General features: G+C 40.1%; 2 protein-coding genes across 2 annotated transcripts; one reads left to right on the forward strand and one right to left on the reverse strand.

Annotated features, from left to right (window-relative positions):
- Positions 1-447: 447 nt before the first annotated feature.
- Positions 448-4,537, reverse strand: LOC109487472 (prolyl 3-hydroxylase 3-like). Its single transcript, XM_019791462.1, has 7 exons — positions 4,492-4,537; positions 3,835-3,971; positions 3,209-3,295; positions 2,550-2,700; positions 1,887-2,013; positions 1,314-1,461; positions 448-600 (listed from the first exon to the last, which is right to left on the reverse strand). Exons 1-7 carry the CDS (start codon positions 4,535-4,537, stop codon positions 448-450), a joined length of 849 nt encoding a protein of 282 aa, XP_019647021.1.
- A 1,033-nt stretch (positions 4,538-5,570) lies between these two features.
- LOC109487520 (7-methylguanosine phosphate-specific 5'-nucleotidase A-like) lies at positions 5,571-8,825 on the forward strand. The gene is made up of 4 exons (XM_019791530.1): positions 5,571-5,620; positions 6,022-6,232; positions 6,611-6,802; positions 7,676-8,825. Exons 2-4 carry the CDS (start codon positions 6,038-6,040, stop codon positions 8,291-8,293), a joined length of 1,005 nt encoding a protein of 334 aa, XP_019647089.1. The 5' UTR covers positions 5,571-5,620; positions 6,022-6,037; the 3' UTR covers positions 8,294-8,825.
- The last annotated feature ends 1,644 nt before the right edge of the window (positions 8,826-10,469 follow it).

Below are 10,469 nucleotides of genomic sequence, written 5' to 3' on the forward strand. Positions count from 1 at the left end.
TGCGGTAAACTTGAAGGTCCAGAAATGTGGTCGCGTGCCAGAAGTAATCATAGGATCATGGGTGAATATGTGGATTGATGACGTCTTTATTTCGTCATATGTGAGTCAGACATTTTGTACTTGCGACTTACAAGCCATCGACATATGGCAAAGATCTACGCATTCCGGTACACAGAACGATACTTTCCTTATGTTATTATATTGTTGTGTCCAACTCCCATATAGACCTACGTAGGCCAATTTCTGCATACTTCATTCCTTAGAAAAGATCAAGTCATCCATGCATGAGCATATTTTAACTCATACATTGTAATCGATTGTATTTTGTAGTAATAATTGTAAGATGGTTTAGTTTTGTAGTATTGTTTTCTTACTGCCACACATTATACCATGTACAATTGTCCAGCAATAAAGTTCATTCATTCATTCGTCAAATCTGCCGCCGGCCTATAGTTCTTTCTTCTGGTCTTCTTGCTCCTGCAGTTCCGCCGACTCCCGCAAGGAGTCCACTATAGTCCTGGCCTCGTGACGAATCCGCTCGTCGTGTTGTTTGTCCAGTGTGTACCACATGGCCAGGGCACACCGCCGCCCCTGGAGTACCTACAGGCAGAGTTGTGTCATTAGAATGAGCCATTCTGTTTAACACAGTACCATGACACAGTGCAGTACATATCGCACTGTAATAATTGTTGATAACACTTATACAAGCACTACCTCGGTAAATATGTATATACATGTACAAGAAAACTTACCCATATTAGTCACCCTATTATTGAAAAAATGTAATTCTGACAATTTGTATATAACTGTATAATCCAATGCATGTATATATTATTGTAAATATGGACCGTGTATAGCAATTGTATTTGCTTGTATACCTAACGATATTTTTTTCTACAGGCAACGGGAATGGCTTTGTTTGCTTGTTTGTGTGTTTGTTTTATTTATGGGTGCCGCCCAATGCGTCACTTGATGCGGGAGTTAAGGAACTTTGACCTAAACCAGTCGACCAGTAAACCATATGTGGGGTCGTGTGGCGTAGCGGCAGCGTTCTCGACTTGGAAGCAGAGGCCCCGGGTTCATCCCCTGACATGCCACCGATCTTGTGCCCTTGGGAAAGGCACTTTACACGACTTTCCTCACTTCGCTCAGGTGTAAATGAGTATTGTACTGTCCCTGTGTTTGTGGCGACATTAATATAAGTTATATATAATATAAGTAATAAAAAAACTTGAGTGTGCCGTCACCACGTCTTGTGATTGCATGTTTCGGAATATATATATATACATATATATAAAACCAGTCGTAATTACCGCCTGCACGCCATGCGGGTTCTCTGGCCCTGAGGAAAACGCCACCAGCCGGCCGCACCTCGGCTGCACGGTCGCCTCGGCAGTCAGGTTTCTGTCAGAGAAGAAAAACTTTCCTCCTTTGAACTCGTCATTCAGAAACAGGATGGAACTGGAAATAAAAGAGAAATACAAAAAAGAAACTCTTTTAAAATAACGTGCCCATATATGTATCGTTTTCTAAATCAAGAATAGTCTAGTCTAACAAGCTACTGCTCTGTTTATGGAATTTATTACCCAAACGCATCCATATACTAGTATATGGTGACCAGCCCCTCCAGCTCTTTCCTGCTACATGATGTAACGCAACACCACAGGGTGTCTGCTGCAGCACCAGGTACCATGGTGGCAGACGTCTAGTCCAGGTCATTAATTGGCGATATGAGTTTGGAGAAGAAGAAACAGCACGAAAACAATATGTTTTTCTTCTGCACCTACTACTAATGACCTAACGCCATGTAATTCTAAGCTATACCTATAATCTTGAGTGTGGTGTCACCATGTCTTGCAATAAATGTTGGAATAGAAAAAAAATACCTATAGTCCCTCTTGTGAAGGGGCCCGGAATGAGGGGGGTACGGTTTGCAGGTCCAGTCTGTGAAATTCAGCTCACAGCTGTCTGCGTGGATCTTATGGCTCAGATCCTTCCTGTCGTCTGTAGAGTCTATATGATTATAAACATGCATCAAAACCCGTGCACAAAATCCATTATCAAATCTAGCAGTATCAAGCATATATATTTTCACTATTGAAGGGAGATCTTGAGCTTGTTTTCATTTAATTTGTTTCTTGCAACTCTGTCCCAACTTCGGGTTTTCTCAACAGACACACTCCCTTGACGTGCTTATTTCTCTATTTGGCCGATTTCTACTCTTTCCAGCCGCCTCCCGAAGCCTGGTAGAGTCTACTAACATGGTGGCAGTGGTGGGATTCGTACCTTACAGTATCAACTCTGCGCTTCATGTGCTTCATAGCTTGAGGAGTTTAAGAAGAGTGGAGCCGGTTAGTTCCCATTTAGAACTTTAGTTCAGCCTGGTTTTGCCTCGTGGGTTTCTTCAAGTGTGACAGGCTGAGCGAATAAAAGTTCCAAACGGAAACTATGCGGCTCCAGATGTCCTAATGGAGACGACTGCGTCTGCAAGATGTCGGTTAGCTTGAGGAATGAATCCACTCTGATATAGCTTCGAAAGGCGCACTCACAAGGCTCGGCCGTCCTGCAGACGAGATGCGTGAACTGGATGTACAGCTCCTGTTCCAGGCCGAAGTACGCATGCGTGAACTGCCGCGCCTTTTCGCTCAGAGTCAGGAACTTGTCGGCAGAGTCAACCGGAACGACCCCCTGCTGGGCCAGCTGAAAAACACATATTTGTGTTTACCTTCGCAAAAGGAAAACATATTGTTTTTGTCTGTTTCCTCTTCTTCTTCTCCAAACAAATAAGGTCAATGACCTGAACCAGACCTCTGTCACCATGGTAACTGGTGTTGGGTTACATCATGTTGCAATTTTATAGCAGCAGGGATCTACAAGTAGACTCCTGTCACCATATGTATGAATATGTTTCAGTAAGAATTACAGAGCAGACCATATGCGAAGGTGAACATTACGCATTTGCTTTCCTTCCCAATATTGTTTTTGCTCTGTTTCTTCTTCCTCTCTAAACAAATAAGGTCAATGACCTGAAGCAGACCATGGTAACCAGTGTTTGATTACATCATGTTGCACTTTTATAGCAGGAGGGATTTTGTTTGAGCAGGACAGTACTTAGTTTGTTAGGCTAGACCATGTGAAGGTAAATATCATGCATTTGCTTTGCAATGTTACTTTTCTAGTATTAAAGAGCATCATATATTAAACCCACCTGGGCTGCCTCATTAGCCTCCATGCCATGAACGGCCTCGAAGTCGGAGAATATATGGATTCCTTGGAAATATGCGTTTGCCCCAACCTATGGGAACACTTTAGTTTTGTGATAAGTACTAGTATAAGCTACGTCACAGTTCTGAGTATGCATGTGTAATGTGATTTGACCCATGAACTATTTTTATTTATTTATTTGTTTTAGGACATCACTGGCCCATAGTTAGACAGTACAGGCAAAATGCATACAAAACAGGCGAAAATCAAATCCTATATATACAGACATTTTCAGAGGTTTGTGAAGTATGAGTTGCGATAGAGTTTTTTTTTTACTTTATTGGCACAATCTAGGAGGTGATCAGATGTTATTTCAAAGAGTCTAGGACAGAAAGCTTGCAGGCTGAAAGCTTTTTGTGAAAAAACCTAAGTGGATATATCCCTAGTAATAATCTCAGTGTACTCATGTTCTCCTAGTATGTTTGGAATTTGCCCTTTAAGAGGTCAATATGCGGTAACAAAGTTTCCCCGTTCCTACTACTCAGGAAATAGCATTCAAATACCTACGAAAACACAAGCAAACACACAGAAAAACACACCCTAAACAATACCTCAGATGTAAGTACTTGCCTGAAACAAGTCGAGCAGCATGTCACACTCCTCCTGTGTAGCCAGCCCGTCAGCAAGGACTCTCTTCTCCCCTTTCAGACCCTCCGGTCCCATGGTAACCGTGACGCCTGGCATGACGTCACTTGACGTGTCTGAGACTACATATACCACTCACGATCATACAGATTTTCCTCCCCTTTATGTCTCAACGTAAGATTTCAGATTTTTTACAAGCACTCAAAAGTTCATTTCCTACCATTTTTTTTTCATACAATTGTTCCAATCTCACGCATTTGTTTTTACTTGGGAGCGGAATGTGGCTTACATATTTACAGTCAGGCCATATGCAACTCTTACGTACTGTACAAAACTGGTACGTTACGCCTAAAGGTGGTTTATCCGTTATTCAAAACAAACAAGAAAGAAGTACCCCCTCCCCACCCTGTAGATCCTTATTTCGTACAGTGTGCAAATGGATAAGATATTACAGAGATCTTAGAAACTTTCGTTTCAACGATAGTTAAACCCCTTACATTGATGTTCTTATATATCTTTTATTTAGTATGAAAATACATTATGTATGAAAAGTCATTATATCTAGAAGACTTTAGTACAACAACTGTGCCTTTGTTGTGTCAATAAAGAACTGTAGTAATAGAGTAAAATTGTTAACTGTACCTGTAACCATAGCTGAGATCATCAGTACAGTTAGTACAACCAACATAATGCAGCGGAAAGACATCTTCATTTTCTGCACATAAAATGTAAACAAGTATCGTCATTTACATTCATTTGTATTGAGCCTAAGGCTAATATATGCACGGTTGGCAAGATCGAAATACACAACAAAATAGAAAATAATGGAAAGAAAGAACGAGGTGAATCTGGTGGTTTGGTTTTATATAACAACTCCGATTTGTGTACAAGTATGCTGTTGTATGTTTACTGCACTCTCTTTTCAACATTACGAGTACGTAGAACTATGAAAGCATGGCAGAAAAATGGGCAGCTTAAAAATATATATATATACCTATACTCTTGTTTGTGTTAACCTGCTATTTATATATATCATTGAAACATCTATTCATCCGCAAGACTCCTAAGTCCTTGTCGTCAGTAGAAATGGCATGAGTAAATCATACACTTACCAAACTGCCAGCTGTATGTACTGGAAAAGTATTCGTGGATCCAATTGTTTGCCAACCAAAACGCTCAGATACGGATCTGTAGTTAGTACGTGGCGGGGGCAAACTGGATCGATGGAAATTGAAAAATCTTGTGGATGCATCCTGGTACTCTCCAAGCAGAGGTTTGGGTTATTTTGGGCGTGTGTTTAGGCTTTTTCATCACGGTTTCTCTTTTGCACTGGAATTTTTTTCACCCAATTTTTTATTTTGGTTGGGTGAAAAAAAAATCCAATGCAAAAGAGAAACCCTGTTCAATTTAGTTTATTCGTACAGAACAAGTGTCGTACCTATGGTCTTTCGTAGTTATAGCATGGTAATAAATATACGAGTAGGAAAACGACGACACTCGAGAAAACGACAAAATCGAGGCTCGTTGTGTAGACTTTTAGGCGGCAAGGTTAAATTTTCTCCCTTCTGTGGTTTGGTCTACACCGTTTGGCTCTTCATGCGACCAATTTTGTACAAAATGGTACAAAATGTACAAAATGTAACACGTACTACAACATATCAAAACTTGCACTTTTGGTACTCCCCGCAAGAGGCGCTCTTGGGTAATGCACCACAAGCGTTCTCTAGCGGAAGTAAGGCGTATTGCAGCTATCGAGTGGGCGGAACTGTGAGTAAGTCGATCATAAAAATGTTTTGGAACTTTTCCAAATCGTCTGAATAACTGTAAGATGCTGTAAATTTCAGAGACACATATAAGACTTTGGCTTTTAATCGTGAGTTTTATTACGCTATAGTCGAATTAGTGGCAAAGGCAGGGTTAAAATTGATTGAATTCGACATTTCGAGCACCGAAACTACTAGTTTAAGGTGGGGAGGGGGGCTGTGTTGGGTAACCTTGTGCAGCTAGTGCAGTTGGTAAAATTTAGCCAATACTAACTAGAAGTACACAATACTACACATGAATCATACGTTTATTTAATACCGGTAACAGAATTTGCAAAGTACGTGGTGTACAAATAATTACATTTGTACTTAGTAGATACATGTATTATTACTGTTTTGTCCAATGCAGCTGTGGCTTGCACAAGATGCATATGTGGACTAGACAGCTGTGCAGGAAAGTTCTGAGTTGTCACCTGAAGTGGTTGACACAACTACACAGAGGTGTACAGCTATGTGCTGTTCGCACAGTAAGCACAACCCACAGTACTGGGGTTCTGGGCTCGCTACAAGTTACTCATGGGGACCATGTTCATATCAGGGATGTAGGACATGTGGAACAGGTTTGTTTGTTTGTTTGAGCCTTAAGTAATTAGTTACTCAGTACCTTTGCAGTGTTAGAAATACCCATCTGCAGTCTGCATTTTGCAGAGACATTTTTGATATTGCAGAACTAAAATTAAGCAACCTGCAATGTTGCAGACTGAAAAAATTAGGCTAGGGGTTCAATGGTGTTTAAGAGCTTTCATGTTTACTACTGACTGTCACTCTATAATATACAAGTAATTTTGCATGTATTTTTCAAATTGCAATTGTAAAATATTGCAAACATGCAATTTTTGTGTATACCGTGGGTTTAAATCTGGACTTTTAAGTGTGTATTTGCAGAAAGTATTTCTGAATTGCAGAACAAATTTTTTTCAAATTCTTCAACCCAACAGGTGCTTGGCAAGATGGCGGCTGGAGGTAGGGAGAAACTGCAGGTGATCAGTGACTTTGACCACACGCTGAGTCGCTCGACGCACAATGGCGTCCGGTGTCCGATGACCCATGACCTGGTGAAAGATTCCCGTTTCATCTCGGAGTCCAACCAGCGTAGAATCTGTGAGATCTGGAGCTACTATTACCCCAAGGTCAGAACTATGTTAAGGCCACACCAATTTAATTTGTTGGTTCTCGGATTTTTTCAGAAAAAATATGAAGCGACAGGGCGGAAAAAAATAAAAATAAAAATAGGTCTAGGCATCCCATTATAGGCTTAAATGCTACGGAATGAGCCATGAAGTCAACACAAAAGGCTGGGTTAAAATTTAAACATTGAATTTTGAACTTTTAATCAAATCACTGCAATGATAGATGGGAAAACTGTAACAACTAGGAAGAAAAAGACTTTCCTCAACTGTTGGGGGCCAAATATGAGCATTTTTCAGTTGATTCAGGACCAGAATCAAATTTTTTTTTTTTGCAAATCAGAAAAAAAAACGAAGAGGCGAATCCGAGAACCAACAAATTAAATTGGTGTGGCCTAACTATGAAATAAAATGATAGAGTAGTTAAATCTTTTTAAACTGGATTAGATTTTTAATAGGTAGACATTTCAGGTATCGCCCGACACCTTTCATCAGTACAAGTCTACCTATCAAAAATCTAATCCAGTTTGAAAAGATTTAACTACTCTATTATTTTGTTATCACCCTAGATGAGTAACCTTCACCAACATATGTTAACTATGATTTAGCATGAAAGTTGATCTGAGCTGGTAAAATACATGAAGAAAATTTAACTGTTTTCCAACTCAAAAACGAAATCAACTCAGCAGTCAAAAATTTCTGGTGAGTTAATTTCGTTTTTGAGTTGGAGAACAGTAATTTTCTTCATATATGATTTAGTGTTTGTAGATAACATATCTTTTAATTGTAGCTGCTATAGCATATTATTACCTGTTGTGTCATTTTATTATTGAAATAACCTGTTATTCATTTAGGTATTTATTTATTCATTCAAAGGAGATCTCCACCACCCTGCCTCTTCACGAGAAAATCCCGCTCATGGTCGAGTTCTGGAACAAAATCCACGACATCTTCCTGGAGTCGGACCTCAGCCGACAAGCGATCCGCACAATCGTGCGGGAAAGCGATACGCAGTTACGCGACTCCTGCAACACTTTCATGAGCCTTCTGCATAAAAACGACATTCCGCTACTCGTGTTTTCCGCCGGATTGGGGGACGTGATCCACGAGATGTTCGAAAAACACCACCTGGTGTTCCCCAACTGTCGCGTCGTGTCCAACTTCATGACCTTCGACCCCGCAGGAAAGGTCGTCGGCTTCCGCGACCCGCTGATCCACATCTGCAACAAGAACAGGAGCGTTCTCCCGGACGACACCTACTCCTCAAAGGAGGAAGAACGGACAAACGTCATCCTTCTAGGAGATTCTCTGAATGATCTTCAGATGGCGGACGGAGTCCCTGACCTGGACCAGATTCTGACTATTGGGTACCTGAGCAGACATATGGAGAGACTACAGGACTTTACTGAAGGTTTTGACATCGTTTTGATACAGGATGAAACATTGGATGTTGCAAATGCAATTCTGGGAAAGATTGTGGATTCAGATGGGTAGAAAACTACTAGTATATACTTGTTGTAGGATACAGGAGTTTTCTTTTACACAACCAAGATAGTTTACCTTGCTGACGTTTTGGTTCTATCAGACACCTTCCTCAGAGCTTCTGACTGGAGTTCTATAGCGGCGAGAAGTAGAACTCCAGTCAGAAGCTATCTTGATTGTGTAGAAGAAAACTCGTGGATTGCACATTCCACATCAAGAGCTAAAGCTAGCTATATTGACAAATGGGTGAGGCCAACTTTTGTGTTGGAAATGTTCAACCCTGCCTTCAGAATAATTAACAGTATGTAAGAACACAATGTATTGGATTTGTACATTGTGGATTTGAACACTTACTCACATGTATTATTGAACCATTAAGGTACATTTTATTGTACATTATAATTCAGCCATGGTGCTTATTTTATTAATTGCTGAAGAATTTTGTAACTGGTACAGGCAGGTGGAACATCATGTTAAGTTTGAAGCTTAAGTCTAATCATCATACTTCTCATTAAGACCTGAAGTTTAATCATGTACTTCTCATTAGGACCAAATTAATTAACTTACATGTATTACATAGACTTGTCTGTCTACTCGTCAACCTGTTGTACTGATGAAAAGAGTACTAGGGTCCTTGCTTTAGGGTGTCTTGTGGTTAGGATTGTTGACTCAGGAAAAAGCCTCTAGGTTCAAATCCCTGGCAGGCCCCACTGTTGTGTCCTTGCCTTTGGGAAAGGCACTTTACGCCTGTTTCCTCACTTGACTCAAGATGAAAATGAGTACCTAGGTTCGGTTAGGGACATCCTCTTGGATGGGACTAAAAACCGTAGGTCCTGTGTTTAAGGAGAGTCACACCTCTAGCACGTTAAAGATCCCACCACACTTATTGAAAAGAGTAGAGGTTCTTCTCAGTGTGAGTGGTTCAAACATTACAGTCTGGTCTCAGGGTTAACATCTAAACTAGAAAAGGTGATCTGTATCTGTAATTCTGTATCTGTATCTGTATAGTCTGAGTGTTACGTCAATGTTGAGCCAATACAAAAAGACAGAAACTTGTCACACATCTGACAATATTTAGAAGTTTTTAATGTCCACAAGACATGGATCAATAAGTAAAATGGCAAATATAATACATTGCATAAAAATTTACAGGGATGTTTTAAAGATTTTAGGAAACTACGTTTTCTTTATAGAAATACACGATAGTTGCTAATAAAGTGTTTTTTTTTTCTCCCAGGCCACAAATTGTTACTTCTAATTTTCACACACTTCATGACCAAACACTGGTCACCTTAAAACTGGGAAGACATTTTCCAAGTTTTCAATTGCAAAGATGTACAATTTTTATAATTTTGCTGTAAACAGCATCTCTGGTGTCTTTTTTGTCATAAAGTATAATTCAGGAAAGATTTTCTGAGTTTTGTGTCTTCGCAAGTTTCGGGCGACCAGTTTTGTTCACTACCATGTTGATCCACGTTGCCAATCGGCACATATTGCATGATATTTGATATGTTCTCTCTCCTTACAGACTACAAGGTCAAAAATCCCAAGGTCGTGTGCTAGACGGTTCGTCTTTTGTCATCTCACAACTCCCGACTACCTGCAATCTGCCGCACTTGCAAAACGTCTAGTTTTATCCCAAACAAAAATCATGTTGACTGTGTTTCGCACACGAAACTCAGCCATACTGTGTTTAACTCACCTTTCCAGAATTCATTACGTATAGTACACATGTGAGACAAGTTGGTCTCGTGACAGAAAAAAATACACACTACCTTACGTTGTGGTCCACCTACTGTTCTAGTTAATGATTGGTCCCTTAATGACGGGGGCAAACCGTCGATGAGAGGTGGGGGTTCACAGGATTTCATGTAGCGCCTATAAATCATTTCCACAGGAGCGAATCCATCCTACGGTAAACCTGCGGTGCGAAGTGAACCAACTAAAGCAGTTTACATGAACCAATAAGGTAGTATTTTAGACCTTTCAACTGGATGAGAATTTAACAGCCAAATGCTTCAAGTGTTCATCAGTAAAAACCTTGAATTTCACTGATGAAGAGTGTTGGAATAACACAAGTTGAAACGTTTGGCTAATAAATTCTTATTCAATTGAAAAGTCTAAAATGCTACCTTATTGATTTTAAGTTTTCTACCCTGGATGACTAATCTTTACAAACGTGTAAAGC

The sequence above is a fragment of the Branchiostoma belcheri genome, unplaced genomic scaffold (genome assembly GCF_001625305.1).
Source record: "Branchiostoma belcheri isolate BF01 breed outbred unplaced genomic scaffold, Haploidv18h27 scaffold89, whole genome shotgun sequence".
In the NCBI taxonomy this organism is placed as follows: Eukaryota; Metazoa; Chordata; class Leptocardii; order Amphioxiformes; family Branchiostomatidae; genus Branchiostoma; species Branchiostoma belcheri.